The 18,721-nt window shown below is 42.4% G+C and overlaps 1 protein-coding gene and 1 long non-coding RNA gene across 4 annotated transcripts in view; one reads left to right on the top strand and one right to left on the bottom strand.

Moving 5' to 3' along the window:
* The window catches only part of UBE4B (ubiquitination factor E4B), a 33,128-nt gene that overhangs the window by 5,746 nt on the left and 8,661 nt on the right, over positions 1 to 18,721 (bottom strand). Inside the window, exons 3-24 of one of the 3 annotated variants that reach the window (XM_079326263.1) lie at positions 18,584 to 18,719; positions 18,010 to 18,097; positions 17,708 to 17,852; positions 16,681 to 16,909; positions 15,811 to 16,221; positions 14,609 to 14,722; positions 12,285 to 12,426; positions 11,706 to 11,806; positions 10,915 to 11,029; positions 9,281 to 9,364; positions 8,218 to 8,274; positions 7,760 to 7,876; positions 7,546 to 7,644; positions 6,988 to 7,101; positions 6,308 to 6,506; positions 5,954 to 6,092; positions 4,161 to 4,260; positions 3,461 to 3,588; positions 3,004 to 3,102; positions 2,384 to 2,619; positions 1,518 to 1,644; positions 1,086 to 1,230 (exon numbers count right to left, since the gene is read on the bottom strand). In XM_079326263.1, the coding sequence (XP_079182389.1) occupies positions 1,086 to 1,230; positions 1,518 to 1,644; positions 2,384 to 2,619; positions 3,004 to 3,102; positions 3,461 to 3,588; positions 4,161 to 4,260; positions 5,954 to 6,092; positions 6,308 to 6,506; positions 6,988 to 7,101; positions 7,546 to 7,644; positions 7,760 to 7,876; positions 8,218 to 8,274; positions 9,281 to 9,364; positions 10,915 to 11,029; positions 11,706 to 11,806; positions 12,285 to 12,426; positions 14,609 to 14,722; positions 15,811 to 16,221; positions 16,681 to 16,909; positions 17,708 to 17,852; positions 18,010 to 18,097; positions 18,584 to 18,719 (3,125 nt within the window). The remainder of the gene's footprint in view (positions 1 to 1,085; positions 1,231 to 1,517; positions 1,645 to 2,383; positions 2,620 to 3,003; positions 3,103 to 3,460; positions 3,589 to 4,160; positions 4,261 to 5,953; positions 6,093 to 6,307; positions 6,507 to 6,987; positions 7,102 to 7,545; positions 7,645 to 7,759; positions 7,877 to 8,217; positions 8,275 to 9,280; positions 9,365 to 10,914; positions 11,030 to 11,705; positions 11,807 to 12,284; positions 12,427 to 14,608; positions 14,723 to 15,810; positions 16,222 to 16,680; positions 16,910 to 17,707; positions 17,853 to 18,009; positions 18,098 to 18,583; positions 18,720 to 18,721) is intronic. The other 2 variants (XM_079326264.1, XM_079326265.1) reach the window with 2 other exon arrangements.
* LOC306812067 lies at positions 42 to 7,135 on the top strand. Its single transcript, XR_013776789.1, has 2 exons — positions 42 to 154; positions 6,914 to 7,135. It is a non-coding gene; the product is annotated as an uncharacterized lncRNA (long non-coding RNA).

Raw genomic sequence — 18,721 nt, 5'->3', positions numbered from 1 at the left:
AAACCTGCCAGACCCCCCAGCAAAACCTTACAGAGCTTACAGCCCAGGGACTGCCAGCATCCCTCAGCAAAACCTCACAGCCACAGTGCTAAGGGGAGCTCGACAAAAGGAAGACAGTATTCACATACAGATGTGGGACATCTTTTAATCTAAGGTACAGCTGCTCACTTTTATTACCTAGTACTAATGTCTGCATCAATTTTCCAGGATTCTGCAACACTAAAGAATGAATACAAACAGCATAACAAGCCCCCGTGGTTACTGAGTTTGTTTATATCCTCTAACTGCTCCTTTCAGCTGCAGAACTGGGTTATGCTTCCTTTCCATCCAAATGCCAATACTTCAAAACCAGCTTGGGATCTGAGAGTCAAATGAATTCTAATTCTCTAATTTATGCACCATCATAAATAACAAACACTCCCCAGTGGAACAATCTGTAGATGATGTACCAGCTCATTTTGTAACTACAGTAATGGCTTTACCTTGCTGGTAGGCAGAGACAGGAAAAAAGGCTTCAAAAGAGCAAACCAGAATATGTTTAACAAACAAGATCTTTATAGCTTTTCCTTTTCTACTTTTTCTTTTTTTAAAATCAATAACCTTAAAATAAAAATACTTGACATTGGTGGGTCAACACACACAATTACTGTTTAATCAGGCCAGGCTCTGAGGTACAGGACTATAATTGTCTGCATCGAATCTGCCAAGGACCAATGCATGAACAGAATAAAAGCTTCTATTCCTTGAAGTCAATTCAACTGGCGAGCATCTTCCCAAACTTCCTTCAGGAAGGTTAAAGTCTTGGTTTCTCCACTTAGAATTAAGTGCACAGTAATCTGAAACTTTATACTATTTCTACTTCACATCACTTTCTCTGCCAGCCACAATATAACTAGGCAGAATGATGTTTTTTGCAGAATGTCATCCAGAATGACCATGGCCATACTGGCAGCAAGAAAAGGATCAAGAACTGCTTCTCATAAGCAGCTCGCTGGTGCTGCCCCTTATAAAAAAGTTTTTTTAATGGTCTTGTATTGAAGAATTAAAAATAAGTAAAGGGCACTTTGAAAAACAGCTCTGTTCACCCTGGGCAGCAGGTCCCATTGCTCTTTATTCTTCATCTCCTCTTGCACTTCATGGATACGTTTTAGGGATTCCAGACTCTCATCCAGCAAGAAAGTTGTGTCATTTATCAGCATGTTGATGTAGCGAACAAACTGCTTCCCAGAGCTGAAAACATCAAACACAGGTATCACGGCAGAGCAGGTGGGTGTGCAGAGCACACTGCCAGCCCAGCAACACTCCTGCACTGAATATTTCCAACAAGGATCCCATTCCCCAAGCCAAGCTGGTTGTGGTGTCCAGAGCTCAGTCTAGAAACACTCCAGTTCTACTGGAAGGGGCTCCATGTAAGGTACAGCAGACAGCAGCATTACCCAGTCCCAAAGCAGGGACTCCTCAGGCCCTGCCTGAGCAGCCTGCATGGCAGGAACTGCCTGACACAACCTCTTACTCACTTGAACTCTTCCATAAATGTACCATGGTGAGCTATGTTCTGCCAGAGGCTTTTGAAAATGGTGCTGATGTGGTAGCGGATTGTAAACTTGTCATAGAACTCGCTCGTGGCTCCGGTATGTTCCACATCTGGAAAAGAGAACAGATCCCAAAACTTTCCCACCAGCATTCACTGGCAACACCTCTCCCTGCTGCCTCCAATGTGATGAGCTTCAAGCACGCAGAGAAACTTGAAGGGATGAAATTCAATTCCCATTTAGAAGCTGCCATCCTAATTCCCATTAGAAGAAGCAGCATTATACATTTTCTAATCTAGACCCAGACTCGTTTCAGAAGAAAAACCTCCAGAAACCAAAACATTCTGCTCTATTCAACTCTGCTCTTCATCCCAGTCTAAAATCTCACTAAGAAAACTCTGGGTACCCTACACAAATACTTGTTTTTGTTATGGGTGCAAAAACTTCTGAAACATCCAAATCTACAGGACTAGCAAAATTACAAAGAGGAGTTTTAAAATCCCAATATTCCTTTAGAAGCAAAGCAAAGAAAAAGCTTTAACTTTGGAATCTAAAGACCACAAAAGCAATTGTCACATTGATTCACACTGCTGGATTTGTCAGTGCACAATAGCTTGTGCAAGGGCTGGAATCCTTAAGGTTCCATCTAATGCTATTTCCCCCAATTCCTGAGCAATGAATCACCATCTTCACAAGACTCTAACTCAAGATCTATTGGGGGAGTTTTTGGGTCTGTTGGGGGCTTTTCGTTTTGGTTTGTTTGGGTTTTTTTTAATAGTTACAACAGGTAACAGAGCCTTTGGCCTTAGAGCACTACTGTGAACTCAGTGAGCTACAGACAAAACACTTACCTGTGTAAAACTTCATCAAGGAGGGGACTAACAATTTAGTGGAGAGAGGGTGATTCTCAATCATTTCAAAGAACTTCTGTGTCCGGGGCTGAACAGCTGGATTTGTCATGAACATCACTTCCACCAGCTTGGCTACTAAATAAGGATTTCTGATGTAGTTCTGGTTGCACAGCATCACAACAAGGAACATCACTATGTCCTGAGTACAGGGCTCATACAGCACCTGAGGAGCATATCTGGAAACAGGAAAACTAAATTAAAAACCCCAACCCTAATGCTCTACTCCTAAGCTATGGCTTTTAAAAAATATTACTCTAGTGATGATTTAATATAACACAAGATCAAAAGGTCTCACTGCAAACCAAAAGGAAAATTCCTCAGGAGAGAACCAAAACACTTCCAACTTTCCTCCAAGAAAAATCTAGAGCAGAAGGGACTGTGGAGCCACCCATGCATTATAGATGCAAGAATGCTGCCATCCCATAACCTTATGGCTGCTGTTAACAACCAGAGCATTAACTGCAGAGTTAGAAAACTTTTGCACCCTCAATTAATGCATGTGCCACCTGCTAAAGGGACAACTGGTAGTACAAGTTTCCCTCAAATATAACTTTACTCACTGTACAATAAAAAATAAAAATTCAGCAACATCTTCCACGTAAAACTCTGGCAATGATGCAAATACTTTCGGAACCTCGGGAGTTAAAGGCAATTTTATACTGTAAAACAGAAGAGAGAAAGAGAAACAGGACAGTAAACCAGCAGGGTTAAACAGAAAGTGTCATGTGCTCACTTATTACAGAATTCTCCCATGGGAACCCTTTATCAGAAACTGACTTTTCAGAATCCCATGTCAGTACTTCAAGGGTGCCAAACACAGCTGAGGGAGCCCCCAAACCCAAGTGAACATCAAACTGGATAACAGACATATCCCACACAAGTATGTATGTCACCAACCACACAACACTGCAGACAATGCAAGTAAAACTAATTCTGGAACTGCTAAATCCAGTGAGCAATCTAACACCATCAGAAATATCTTTGATACAACTTACACATATAAAACCTGACACTCACTTGGGATAGGCAGGGTCGAGAATGCGAAGCATCAGCTGAATCACCATGCCATAGAAATTCAGGCATCTCCTGAGGAAGTTTTCATCCAGCAAACCAGCATCTGCACAAGCCTTGCACCTCACCAGTTTCTGCAGAACATGCACACAAAAACTAATCAAGGGCAAGACAGCATAAAGGAATGTGAAGCCTCTCCAAGATAATCAATACAGCTGTGAATTACAACAATTACACAGTGGTCTCTTCTTACAATGCACTCTTGTTTCAAGAAAATAGGGCACACAAGCCCCAACATAGCAAGTAGAATACAATTTAGAGTTGCAGGGACAGATGTGCCTTTCACAAGCTTTATGGGAACAATGAAAGAAGTAATAAATGCATCAAAGTGGGAAAACGTGTGATGAAAGCAATTTGGTGCTACAGCTCAGAAAATTTGTGCCAATATCTATGAGGAAGATCTAAGCAGAACAGGCCTTCAAAAAACAGAGCACTCCAGAGCTTTGCAGGAATTCTGTGTGAGATCATTGACTTGAGAATTCCTCCTTGTGCATGGACTGTGCTCTGAACAAAGCACAGTCCCTTTGCTTGGTCTCTCTCCAATTAAAAAGCATTGAATTTTCTTACTGGTGTTACATTAGGACACAAAGCCAACCCACACACAGGCCACAGAAGTGTTTAGCTGAGAATAGAATCACTTACAAACCTTAAGCTGTGTCTTGCACCGTTTCAGCATCTCTCGATGCCGGGTGGCCAGAGGAGAATCCTTCCACTGACTTTCATTGTTTTTCAAATCTTCAACAGTCCTGAAAACGAAACAGAGTTCATTCATCATCTAGTATCAAAAAGAAACTGGAAGACAAAATCAGCTAAGGGAGAAAAAGGTGGCCAGCAGAAAGTCTTGCTAGAAATAAGAAAGTTGTATGTCTATATTCTGTGCATCTTCCCCCTTTCTACTACTGCAAATGATTTCTCTGAGTTTTGTTCTACACTTCTCAAGCTCCACTCCCAGGAAAACTCAGGCTTGTATAGGAGTTCAGTACATGAGCAGCCAATAATCTCCCTGTTGGTAGAAGGACCAGAAGGTCAGGGGGGCTGATGTTCCTCCCCTTCTTTACTCATCTTCTTACATTGTCCCACAGAAAAGAGAACTTCAATGTACATTACACACACCATTTGCATTAAAAAAATTCTACATATTCACATATCTTAAACCTTTTCAGGAAGTGCAGCTGATTAGAACAAAATTCATACCCTGAACTGTATGAATACATGAGTGCTTTTCATCCCTCCCTAAACACAAATCCTCTTCCACATCAATATCTGCCTACAGCAGACAAACATCCAGTGTAATTTCTATACTAACAAGACCTAAAGACATTTCCAGAGTTGCAAGCAGCTCAGTAATTCATGGAAAATGCTGAAGCCTAAGCTCCTATTGCTCAGTAAAGCCAAGAGCTCCTCACTCTGCACCGTTGGATGGGGACTGCTGCATCAGCAACTCCTGTGAAACAATTCTAAATAAGGAAAAAGCAGCAATTCCTTTTTCAAGCCAACATATGGCTTTTTTACAAGTAATCCACAGGCTGTTTATAGGAAAATAGTTTTTCCTTTAGCATATACTGACTCTTCCTGCTCTGCTCTCTGCTGCTTCCCAGGTTTTTGGCCTGCATATGCCTTAAAAATGAAATAATTTCAAATGCAGTCCAAAAATCCTGTAATGAACTGATGGCATTATAGCCAAGGAACATTTACCAAATTGCAATGAGTGCAATTATAAACAATGGAAAATACTGATGATACAAAAATCTGTTCTAATTTTAACGGAGTATTCTTCAAGGTTTAGCAACTGTAAAAGTCTATTTGAGTTTATGCCAAGAGAAATGGAAAACAGGAGTATCTTCATGTTAACACCATAATGTATTTATGATTTTAAAATAGTACACCATATGCTGGATTACATGTAGAGAGTAAGAGTTCACTGCTGAAGGCTTCTTTCCTCTGCCCTGAGAGTATGACAAACTGTCTCAGAAGCTGAGGGGAAAAAGGTAAATATCTTCTGGGACGTTCAAAACAGCTCAAGCACAACTCACACCATCTTGTTTCTGAAACCACAAGTGACCTGCACAATGACCTGAGTATCAGACACACAACATGACCTGCACCCCTCCAGCTGTGCCAGAGAGCCTGAGCACTGCTGCCCACACCCACCCACACACCACACATTAGTTACAGAGTGCTGTGTACAAGTAGTGCCACGAAACCCAAAATGTTCTGAAGAGAGCTACCTTTTAAATAGAACATTCTCACCAACTAGAGCTGCCTCGAGCTGCCAGCACTCCCATCTTAGCGTTACCTGAACTCCTGAGTCAGGCCACAGTCCCTGCAGCTGCCCCAGTGCCCAGAGCAGCAGAGAGCTGGGGCTCTGCACTCAGCAGTGCCCCGGGCTGCCCTGCAGCCTCAGAGAGCCTCAGCCCCTGCCCCTGCAGCAGCCCAGACCTGTTGAGCTCGCGGATGGCGCGCAGCCGGCGGCTGTAGCGGCGGCAGCTGGGCAGGACGGACAGGTGGTGCACGTGCAGCGTCAGGAAGAAGCACTCCGTGGGGAACTTGGGCTCAGAGAATGGGCACGGGTCCCTGTCTGCAAACCAAAACAGCACAGCTGAGCCATTCCAAAATTAACTGCTTCATCTAGGGTGAGACCTCCAACTCAGCTTCCTTTACAACCAGGAAAAGCAGACAGCATCAGGAAAAGGGATTAGGAAAAGGGAATTCTTTGCTGGAATCAAGTCCTACCATGTACCTCCGTATCAAAGGGCACAGTAATGCTTAACTTATCTCAGTAAGACTACTAACAAAGTTCAGCAGTCCAGGCTGCAACCTCCTCCATTGTTGCCTTCACTCTGGTCTCATCGGTGGGCAGCTCGATGCGACACCGGGGATGGAATATGTACATGGGGTCAACCGTTTCCAGCTTGATCTTCATGCTCAGCTGCTGCAGCACCCACAGGAAGTTGAGCATGAAGCCATCTGTAGACACCAAACGATCATCTGTCTGTGGGGGAGAAAGCAAAGGGCTGAGGACACGAGCTGAGAAGTACAGGGGATGTTCAGTGCCAAAGTCCCATCCCTGTGCCTTCAGTGGAGCCAGGCCATTCCACATTGGCACTGCTCCTTTTACAGAGCCCAGACAAAACCCAGCACTTCACCTGGGAGAGCGTGTGTCAAACACAGTCATTGGAATGATGCTCTCAGAAATGGGGCAGGGCAAGCACAAAGCTTTGGGCATGCAATATAGAAGCCCTATTAGTGAAGTGACATCTCAGTTCTAAGAAAGGAAATAAACTGTTAAAATAGGTAAAACAGATTAACTGCAGAAATAGAAAATGTATTGAAACAAAGAAGACAGGGCTTTTTGCCTGTAGTAGCAGGCACTTAAAATTCTTTTTGCCTCCATTCCAGATCACCACTGCATGAGCCATCTAGTGCTATTTGTGGCTGGATGAATCACAGGAAGAGCATTTCCCTTTATTTACCTGCATTTGGGCCTTCTTCATGTTGGCATTGACCACAGCTGCCATGTAGCTGAGAGCTGCCTCCCGGGTGTCCCCGTTCAGCAGGATACTGTGCAGGATCTTGAACAACTCTTGCTGCAATTGCAAATAAACACCTCTCAGCATCACAGTCCTGCTTTCTGTTTCTGCATTTTTATGTTCCACAAAATCCACAAAACTCAGTAAAGCTTCTCTTATAGTCTGATCACCTTTATATGCATACGTTGGTTATTATATTAGTTAACCCAAAGATGTAAATACAAGAGTAGTGCAACACTCCACTAACACAGTTATGTATTTACTCATCCTTTAACATGATCTGTAACTCATGACTAACTGATCTGATATGTTCTGAATTGGCCTACAGCCTTAGAGAAATAGTCACAGCACTCTAATGTTTTTCCCCAGTTCATTTCAGCCATATCCTGAAAGATGTGTGGTTTAAGACAGAAGCTAGTTTTTTTAGATTCTATTCTTCATCTATGTCAAGAGCAAAAAACCCACATATCATGCTTTTTGTTACAGAGTGAGAATACTTACCCTTGCTAATTCCAGGTAATGCTGCAAAGACTGGCTGACAACACGGGTGTTCTCAAGGGTAATGGCAGGCCCTGAGAAGTACTTCTCAACTACTTTGTTCTGAAAGCAAGATGAATATTGGAAAATGTATTGAAACATCCTGGGGCAGTAAAAAAGCCCCTCAAAACAAAAGAGCCCCACCATGTTATTGTGAACATCCTTCTGTGACACTTACATCATCTTCAGCAAAGACAGACAGACTGAAGAAGGCTCCAAGGTAGGAAAGTCTCTGCAGTTCTCTTCCTGCACCTGTGCTTAAAGATTTAGGCAACCACAAGGGCAAAGAGACAACCTAAAAATAGGAGAAACAGCAAGTTCTTCAAAGCTGCTGTGTCAGCCATCCTGCTCTGCCACAAACCCTCAAACCTCCAACACTCAGCCATGCTGATGGCAAAAAGGAAACATTCCTCAGTGTTCCAGCAACCCAAGCAACTCGTGTTTGTCCCAATTTTAATAAATTCTCAGGGTGAAGGACTCCCTCTACCAGCTTAATTTAAATTATTATTATGAGAAGCTCCAGTAGCTCTTGCTTAGAGTTCTGGAGAACATTATCAAGAGGGATTCTACAACACCACCAAAATCAGTGACATGGTTCCTCAGAGTTTTGGAAAATCTCAAACTGGAGACACTCACCAAACTACACATGGGGTGTGTTTTCCCAAACTTGATTTCACAAAGTTCACATAGTGCCTGTAAAGAAATCCCAGTAAAAATTACTTTTTTGAGTAATTCTTAAGTAACCTGTCTGCAACAAACAAGCTTACTATGACAAACTTCTGAAACAGCAGAACCCTTCTCCCTTGATCAGTGGAAAAACTTCACAATCACAGTGAAAATGTCCAAAGAGAACTAAAGCACACCCTGCTCCCATTTTAGCTTTTACATCTGCTCCAAGTTGTCTCAAAAAAGCCAACAGGTCTCACAGGATAACAAATCATTGCACTTATTTCAAGAATTAGCTGTGCAAAAACTGTTGTTTGCTCAGAACATGACAATGCCTGTGCTGGACTCCTGACCTGCCCCATTAAAACCAGTAACAATAATCAATAGAGTAATTGTTTAATCCACACACAAAGGCCTTTGTCTTCTGAATCAGAGTGGAAAAATGTGAAATGAGCACAGAACCCAGAACAAAGAATCCTATCCAAGATCTTCAGCTCACTTGCAACTGCAGCACAGAGAGAAGCAAGCAGTGAATTCTGGAAACACAGAGACACTGCTGGCTGTCCCCCTGTCCTGTGTTACACCTTCCCACTCTTCACTTACACCACAGTGAGTGACTACTATCCCAGCCTTTTGTGCCACCTTGAGATAAGGAAAACCAACTCATTTCCAAGTAGTCCTTCCTTGCAGACAACAGCCAGGTTTGTAGCAATTCAGAGATTGGGAGGATAACAAAAGTGCAGGAAAACACAAAACCAGAAAAATGAACGTTTTTGCTGAGTACCAGAGTTACTTGTCAGTTTGATTTGCAGCACTCCAGTCCAGCTGATTTCCTTAAATACAAATTAAACCTGAGATACAACAGCCTTTGTTGGCATCATACACTGAAGATCCTAAAAAGGATCTGCAGGTCTTAAATTGACAATGCTCAATTTACCAACTTGCTCTTTGGTGGCCAAAGAAGCTTTGCCACACTTTGTTCATGTTATCAGAGAAGATGAAGAAACTGCTTCTAGAAATGGACAGTCCTTACCATAAGGGGATATTTAAAATTGTCACTATCAAGGGAGCACTCTTTGGAAGCCACAGCCAGGCCTTGTAAGATGGGAATAAAGATCTGTAAAAACACAAGTAAATCACTTTACTCAAGAACAGGAGCAATCAAATTACTCTGTTGCCATACAAAACATGAAATGCCTGTTCATTCTTCAAATAGTGCAACTCACACAAAGCAAAAACTAAGATTTTTTAAAACTTGTATCAGTTAAGCCTGAAGGCTTTAGAGAGCATCCAAAGCTAAAACCCAACTTGTTTGCTGTAGTCTAAGCAATGGGGTGCTGCTCATTGTGTTTCCTGCAAGCAAGTTCTGTGCTGCAGACACAAAGGAGAACCCAGGTTCTGTACAGGTGCCCAAAATCCTACTGCTGAAATGGGGAGTCATTCACTTGTCTGTGCACTTGGGGCAATAGCACAGCTCTCATTTTGCATGATTTGTAAGTTGGTAAAGATAATAAGCAGCAGTCAAGGGTTGTTAGGAAAGAGGAAGTGACTTGACAGGAACTCATTAATCAGAAGTAATTACAGCTATTTACTAAGTCCCAATCGCACAGTTCTGACAACTACACCCTCACAAAATAAACCCACAGTAATTTTCCAACAACAACAACAACAGGAGTCCCACTGAATTTTAAAGTATATTGTGTTGCTCCTGTGAAGAGACAAGAAATGATTATTAAATCATATTCCAGAAAAGCACTACACAGAAGGCCATGTGCTTCAGCTCCAGGAATGCTTCTCTTCTCCAGGGCAGGACCTCAAACACTTTTACAACTGCTTTTTGTCCATCTTAAATGTACTTTCAACTACATGAACCTCCACTAAAAGGAGTCCAGACAGAAACATAAATTATTAACAATTACTTGCACTACACAAAAATTATCTAATGTCATTCTTTGCAAAACTGGAAGGGTCAAATGCCATTTCAAAGGCCCCTTCACAGCCAAATCACACCATCCTATGGGAGTACTAATTAGAGACAATCACAACCTTACTGATGTGCTTTACAGCATACAGGCCACAAGTTTGCTAGTTTTGTGTCTAAATTATTTATCATCTCAGTGAGATCCTCTGACACACAGAACAGACCATCTCATGTTTCTCAGACGTTTCCTCAGTAAACATGAAGAATTACTGGACTATGATTTGTAAAGTGCTTAGATACCTTAGATACAACTTACTAAAGATGCAAAGAAGGATAAAAATTGCAAGATGGAAAACACCATAAATCTGAGTAGGATTACAGAAAGATTGCTGTCTTAACATGTACATTTTTGGGAATTTGGTACAAAAGGATGAAAACCAAGACCAGTCTCACAATACATGCCTGCACATTCCAAGCAGTCCACTCCTACCTAAGTGTTGCTGCTTACCAGCAAATGCATTTTTAATACTTAGAACCAGCAAGTACTGAAAGTCAGCCTTTTTCACAAAATGCTAAATGAGTTAAAAAAAGAACAAAATGAAACTCCAATTGCTTTAACAGGCTGCTAGTCCTAGAGGTAATGGGTAGAGGACTATGAGACACTGACAAGAGTCAGGAAATCCACCCTCTTGGATATTGCAAATTGTAAAACCATGTGCTACAGCTAATTTTTATCTATGCCTTACCTGTTTGAACACCTCTTCATCCTGGTAAGTTGTTCTCACCAATTCTTGAATGAAGCCAAATGGGAGATTCCTACACAGCATATATGGTACCAGCAAAGACTGCTGCTGCAATGATCTGAATTTGTATTTAAAAAAAAAAAAATTAAAGTCTACTGTAGTAGTACTCACAAGATCATCAGAGCAGTGACATGCAAGGATGTGTCTGCAAGCACATCACCAACATCTGTATACACCTATTGCTGTCAGAAGTAACTAATCTTGTCTGCTCAAGTTACTTAGGGAAAGGTTATTCTCAAACAGATGCTGCTGCCAACATCTCACTTCAGCTAGCAAGGCTGGAAGAAAACAACAGCTTCTCTGTAGTAATTGGTTACTCTTTCTACCCCCTCTGATAAAAAAACCCAAACCGTTTGTTAAGCTCAACTGATGAAGAAACATTTTTTACATTACTTTTTCCAGATTAAAATAGAACGTAACATTAGTATTTTCTGAATTAACACAGTCATTACTTTTAACATCACTTTTAACTGCTTCTTAGCAGTTTGAAAGAAGTGTCTCTTCTGTTCTCAGTTCCTGATTGCCCATTTGAACTGTTCACATCACACTGGCTGATTTTACCCAAATGCAACTGCTCCCCCCCCAACTCTCCACTTGTAAAGCAGCAAGCTACTCCTCTGGCACATAATTCTCCTGCTCCAACAACTGACCTTAGTTTTCTAATCTAACCCTCAGGAGGAATGAAGGATGCTGGCACAGTCTTAACTCTCCTGGCTACCATCAGCTGCATTTACCTTGGTTGTGTTAAGGATCCCTGTAGCACCAAAGCAGCGTGTGAAATGCACTGGGATCGGATGTTGCTCAGTAACTGGCTAACTGTTGGCTGGCTACACATCTGATAAAAACAATTTCATTTTAATACAAATCAGAAATTAAAAGCAGAACACACAGGAAAGACGATAAATTTATTTGTCAGTATAAATATGATACGCAAATTAAGATTAGAACTACTCTAGTTAAAACCTTCCAGATTATATATAAATAGTGTTGGTTGGTTGTTTTTTCCTCAGAAACAAGAGTTGGAGTAGAACAATGAACACTGACAGGGAACTGGTCTCATAAAAATGGTTTACCTGGAACAAACTTGGATAACATGTAGTAGATTGAAAAGGGAATGATGATTTCTAAGAGTGCTTATTTAAGAGATACAAAATGTATGCATCATTCAAATTTAATTAACAAGAGTCGAACAGCCCCAATAAATTCAATAAATCTATTTCTACAACAAAGCCATCAAGAAGAATCATTCCCACTGATGAGTCAGAGGGGTGTTTGTGACAGCACTGACACCACCTCACTCATCTCAAACATACCTTTGGTGCTTTTCTCTCCTCTATTCCAACCCTGTCAAAACACTCAATGAGGTAGTTCAGCATCTCTGTCTCCTTACAGTTTTCAATGGTGAAGTGGTCACTGCAGGAATCGGAAACACTCGAGCTGCCAGAGCCCCCCACACTTTAAAACACACAAAAAGCAGAAACAAAGCATTAGGTAGAGCTCTTCACTTCTGCACAGTCAAACAATTCATCAGCACTCCTCTGCCAATGCTCTGAACACTGCAGCTCATCACACACATGGTCAGTGATCCAGGCCATTCCTGTCTATGGACAGCTCTCCATCTAACAGCTTGTCCAGCCCTGGAAGTTCAGAGCTGTAAATGCCTTCTCTCAAATAAGTGCTGAAAGAGCCACAGGGGCACAACTCTGATGGCAATCAGCAAATCCTGCTCTCACAAGGCAGCAAAGAAAACAAACAGCCTTTGAGTGGTACCTGACACTCAGGACACCACAACCCTTCCATGCCACCACTCAGAACAGCAGAAATGTCAAAATTCTGTCAACACCACCAAGCCCAGGAGAAAGGAGCCTCCCACTGCTGAGAAGAGACCTGACTGACAGACAGGGGACACACAAGCACCTTCAGTGCTCTAGGGAAGAAGAATCAATGAAACAGAGGCAATATATCCAAGCTGCTGCTGCTGCTATTGACACTGCCTCATTCAAGATCATCTCATTTCAACTTAGTTCATATCAGTTCAGTAAAACACATCATTTCATTAAGTAGCACAGCCTCAGTGGGGAAAGCATTGATATTGTAAACACAAAAACCAAACACACAAAACCAAAACCGTCCTTGAGATGAGAGACATTGAACACAAAAGTGAGAACAGATCCACAAGTCTGAATTTCACATTTGTTATCTCAACAGAATTCTTCTCTACATAACAGCTTGACAAAACTAATTAAAGGCAACATCCTCATTTTGTAGAAGAGACTAAAGACATGATATAATGACTTTATATGAGTGAAATCTAAAAACCAGCAATTACTTGGATGGTCTGCTGCAATTCTCAAAGAAAAGTCTGTGTAGAGATAGATTTGAAAGAAGACCAAGTTTTAAGACCCAGAACTTAAACTGGAAAATAAGACTACAGGTTTCCTTAAATGCAGCTTTTTAAAATCATATTTAAAACTACACACTGTCAGAACTGGGATTTCCTTTAAACTGTAAAATAATTTACATTTCCATAATTGAGCCAAACAAATCTATTCTGCAAACTTTACAGTCCAACAATGAATCCAGGAAAGGTTATTACTGTTCACATGCTGAGCTACCAGATGCTTAAGAAACACAACATTCTAATAGAAGCAATCTCTGTTTGCAGAGAGATGTTTTCAGTTATTCAATTAAAACTAATCCATGTAAAACACAGCTCTATTGAACCAGTGCTCAGTAACCACAAAATCATGCACATGAGGGGTTTTTTTATGGTCTCTTTTTTAAACCTCTTGACTTCTCACATCTAGCTTTAAAAACATTCTTTTAAGTACATGAATTTATATGAAAACCTACTAGTTCTACAGTCATTCTGCTGAAGATTTCACTGCAGCAATAACTCCAACTATTCTAACACAAAGCTCATACATCCTTCACACACACTGAATGCCTTGGTGTTTTCAACATGCCACTTGTTGCATAGTTGTACAGCCACTGTGTTTATATTCTAACAACTTACTGCTGTCTGCAAAATGCCAGGACACAATAAACACACTAAAACCCCAGAAGCACAGCAGAAATCCTATCCAAAGCTTGGCAACTCAATCCAACATTTGGATTGAGTCACCAATAGGGTAAAAACTAAACAAAACAGTGGGGAAAATAATCCTAAATTGCACATACACAAAGCCCTTCTAGAGCTGTGTTATCAAGCTCACTCTCCTGAAATCAGACTGGAGTAGAAAAGAGGAGATGGTACTTGGAAGGTGCACATTAACCCTTGCCCTCATTTTCCACTTTTTTATAGGAAAATATGCACATGATGTACCAGGGATTTAAAATTACAGACATGGGTGAATACTGCTCCTTCTACTCATACAGCCAAGGGAAGCTCACTCCAACATCATCTCAGAACCACGCTCATTAGCAGATTGCTTGGTGAGCATTTCCCTTAGTCATGCCTCCAAAGGAGAGCTGACTAACTGCTCTCATTACACAATTACACACCGGCCTAACGAGGCAGCCAAGTCACATCCTCAGCTACAGCTGCTCCCCAAATGACTTTGAATCACTGGACTCTACACAGGCTGTTAGTTCCTACACAACCAAACATGCAGGTTACATTCTCTTTCTCCAATACCTGGACCCAAACTGGACACAAGAAAAATCATCGTCTTCATTTTCTTCATCACTACTGTCCTCAGACACATCAGAAACAGCAAGAAGGAGGAGGGAGAAAGGGTTGTCGTATAAACTACCACAACAAAAATGGAAAAGGCCATCAGATTTTTTAAGCCAGAAGAAAAAGTAAATGGTAGCTTTTCTTTTTAGGTCTGTCAAAAATCATCTTCTCAAAACATGCAGACAACAGGTAACTCCATGTTAGCAAAACCAGGACCATACTAACATGCTCTGTTACACTATTACAAGTTATTCAGGTATCGTAAATACCACACACTTGCAACCCAAAAACTGAAAAAGAATTGTTGAGACCCAAATAAAAATTATGGCTGAAGTGGAATATTAAGACATGATTGAATAATAAGTATTACAATTCTAAGGTCTCAAATCCTTGTGTCTTTGTTTCTCTCTCCTGCAGGAAGGAGGGTTTCCAGGAACAGCCAGGAGAGGAAAAGCAGTAGTACTCAGCCTGGCATTCTGAAATATGTTGATCTGTAATTTAAATCTGTGCACCAGGGAATCAAATCCAACCCAGACCAGCAAGTAACAGCTTTCAACAAACTAACTAAGGCCCTACTAATAAAACTGATTTTGGAGCAGGAGTTTTATGTTGTTTACCATCTAGCAACAGCAAGTGAACAGAAAGCTTATAGTTTTACTGGAATGGATCTACAAAGAGGAAGAAATTAAAACCATATTGCTTCCTTTAAAGTAATTACATCACACCTCAAATGCACACAAGCAGGTCAGACACCTGGTTAGCAAGCCAGGGTATTAGCACAAAGCCAAAGGCAGAAACCAGCGGGGAGTGAGTAGGGTGAGCTGGGCAGAAGCAGAAGCTGCTGCAGGCTGAAGGCTGGTGCCCACCCCGCAGACACACAGCACACACACTCTGCTCTGAGCAGTACCTAGGAGCAGTCCTGCCCAGAAGCAGAAGCTGCTGCAGGCTGGTGCAGACACACAGCACACACACTCTGCTCTGAGCAGTACCTAGGAGCTGTCCTGCCCAGAAGCAGAAGCTGCTGCAGGCTGCAGGCTGGTGCAGACACACAGCACACACACTCTGCTCTGAGCAGTACCTAGGAGCAGTCCTGCCCAGAAGCAGAAGCTGCTGCAGGCTGGTGCAGACACACAGCACACACACTCTGCTCTGAGCAGTACCTAGGAGCAGTCCTGCCCTGCAGGGACGGGCGCCTGCGCACGGCGCCGGCTGAGGCAGCAAACCCAGGAGGAGCCGTGGCTGTGGGCCTGTGCCTGGATGGGCCGGCTGGCACGGCTGCAGGGCCAGCAGCCAGGGCTGCAGGGCTTGGAGAACTAGATGGGATGGAAATGCTGGAGGAACGGGAGGTGGCAGCAGCAGCAGAGGCTCCGGAATGCGCCACGGTGTAGGGGTGGTAGCGAGCAGAGGAGGGCTGTGTCCACCAGGGGCTGCCTGCTGGCAGCTGAGAGCTGGCAGACAGCCCAGCCACTGCTGGGCTGCCAACTGAGCTGGCTGGTGGGGTAAGAGATGAACCAGTCATTGGTACATAGCTTGTGAAATTGGTAGGAGGAGCTGGACTAGTCCCATAGAGACTAAACCAGTTACAGGGGAAAAAGAAAAAAAAAAAAGCAACAATTTAGGATATGCAGAAGAAGGGTGAAAAAGATAAAATGAGCAAGAGAAGTTCTTGCCCTTCTGATGACTCTTCAGCAATATTTTTGCAGCTCACACATATTATTCTTTTCTACTGTTGTTGAATAAAACTATGTCACAATCTACACACTTGTAAAAATCATGGCCTTCGTGATGCAAATTAGGGATATTTCTCAGCAGAAAACAATTACATGGCTTGAATCTATCAAATACACTCCTAGCCATGGCAGTGTAATCAAAAATGGTGAAATGGAGGGACACTCACATGAAAAAGAGTGAAAAGCTTTAAAAAACCATTCTATTTATCCTTCTTGGGACACTTCTATGCCCTTTTCTCTCTTCTAGTCTAACAATCAGTATTCAAGTGAAATCAGCATTCAGTTACAATCAGAAGTCACCTGGATAAGGAGCTGGAACCAAAGGAGCCCACATTACAGAACATGGGGCTGCTTCCAGGGTTGGAGCCCATATTTAAGATGAGGCTTCTGTCAGGAGAGCGGGCAGCTGCAGCAATGGGCTGGGAGGTGGCTGTCAGGCTGGCAAAGGGGTTCTCATCCCTTGCCTGGGTGGACATCATCAGCACTTCCATCAAAATCTGCCCAATCAAGTCCTTAAAATCTGAAAACACTGTGAAGAAGAAGAAGAAGACAATCAATATCCTCACCTCTAACCTCATCTACACAGGAGTCAGGTGTAAACATTGAGAAAAAAAGGACAGACTTCTATGAATTGAGTGCTGGTTTTGGCAAAAACAACCCACTGACACACCTGTCATTATCTCTGTCTGTATTAACCTAAGTTCTGCAGTTACAGCTACACAAAAAATACAGCCTTCATGGAAAACACAAGATCAGAGATGACCTAATGCTCCTACAGTTAAAGTTGTCTTGTGTGTTGCACTCATTTTCCCACCCTGCTGTTGAGCTGGGCAAGTTGTGTCAAAGAAAGGAAAACAAAACATGCACATATCCCACACACATAAAATAACAATTGTTTTGGTCATATCTTACAGCTAGAACATATAGTCTGTTAAACAAAATAATCAGGAATTTTCAGCTTATCAAATAACTGCTAGATGTTTACTATGATGAAAGACAATCCTTTAATTCACTAAAATATTTCTGAAAAAATAATCTGAAGGAACAATGTGCTCTGGATCAGCACGTAAGTTTGAGGACAAAAAACACAACCAACAAGAGGAGTGCAATTGATTCAAACAGGAACTTTGAGCCATCAGTCCCACGTTCCTGCTCCAAGATTCCATTTCCTGCTACATCTGCTGACAAAAGATGTTGAAATTCAGCAAAGATCACAAGTAGGTGGCTCTGGTATTGCAACAAAGTGATAAAAAGGTAAAAATGAAGAGTGGGGAATATGCCACTCAAAAGAAACAGCCCTTCCAGTGCCTCCTGCTCAGGTACCCACCTTCCTTTGGGTTCTGCTTGAACTGGGCAGAGTGTGAATTCAGGAAAATAACATCTCTGTCTCGGTCCTTCCAAGAGACCCTGAAGATCTTACAGACCAGCTGAAGAGCTTGTTCCTCTGACACTTCTGACCCCGACAGAGGCTCCTGGGGAGCAGAACAATCATCACCATTTTAATGGGAAAATGCAGTGCAGAAATTGTTTGCAGATGACACCTGAGGGCTGGCTCCAGGATCAGGTCCATCCTCTCAGAAGCACCTGTTCAATAGGAGGGGAGTGAGCTCACAGCTCCTCCAGGCTCACCTTGTCCGTCAGACTCCGCTTCTCCCTGCGGTCGCTCTCGTCAACCTCCATGTTCTCAATCCCTGAATCCACATCCACCTGTGACATACTGCAAGTGCAAAGAAGAGAAAAAGCCCATTAACTTCTAGGAATTTGCAGACACTCCTCTGTAAGATGCTGAGTGTCCCCCTTAAGCAGATGCAGCAGAGAAAGCAATTAAAAATCACTGGCTGATAAATGTTTCTCATGTAACGTTTCAGTTCTAAATTTCTTCAGCAGACAATACAAACTGCACAGCTATCACATCCCACAACCTTTTTCTTTCAAATAGAACAGCTGAATTATCCCCACCAGACATGCTCATCTCTTAATGTCTAAGATAATGCTTTGTCTTTTACCACTTAAGGTCAGGAACTCCTATTAAAACCAGGCTAGAAAAAGCATCACAGTGGTTTAAACAGTGCATGATTTTTAAGCATTAACCCAACTGCATTAACACAGCTGGGAGGGAGGAAGGGCAGAGCCTTGTCCTGTAAGAGATCTGAACACCAGCATTGTGCCACATCTGCCAGCTGCCACAAGCTGCATCCTTTACCTTTTCTCACAGGAGACACTATCAATGTCCATGCTCTGAGACCGAGAGAGGGACTGAGACTGGGTTTCAAGGCTGTTGGATGGAGAACTGCTGAGGGAACTCACTCCTTCGCTGCTCTGGCTTCGGTGGGCTACTCCT

The sequence above is a fragment of the Erithacus rubecula genome (genome assembly GCF_903797595.1).
Source record: "Erithacus rubecula genome assembly, chromosome: 24".
Classification (NCBI taxonomy): Eukaryota; Metazoa; Chordata; class Aves; order Passeriformes; family Muscicapidae; genus Erithacus; species Erithacus rubecula.
The sequence above is the reverse complement of the archived record's forward strand: the minus strand, read 5'-3'. Positions and strand labels throughout refer to the sequence as shown.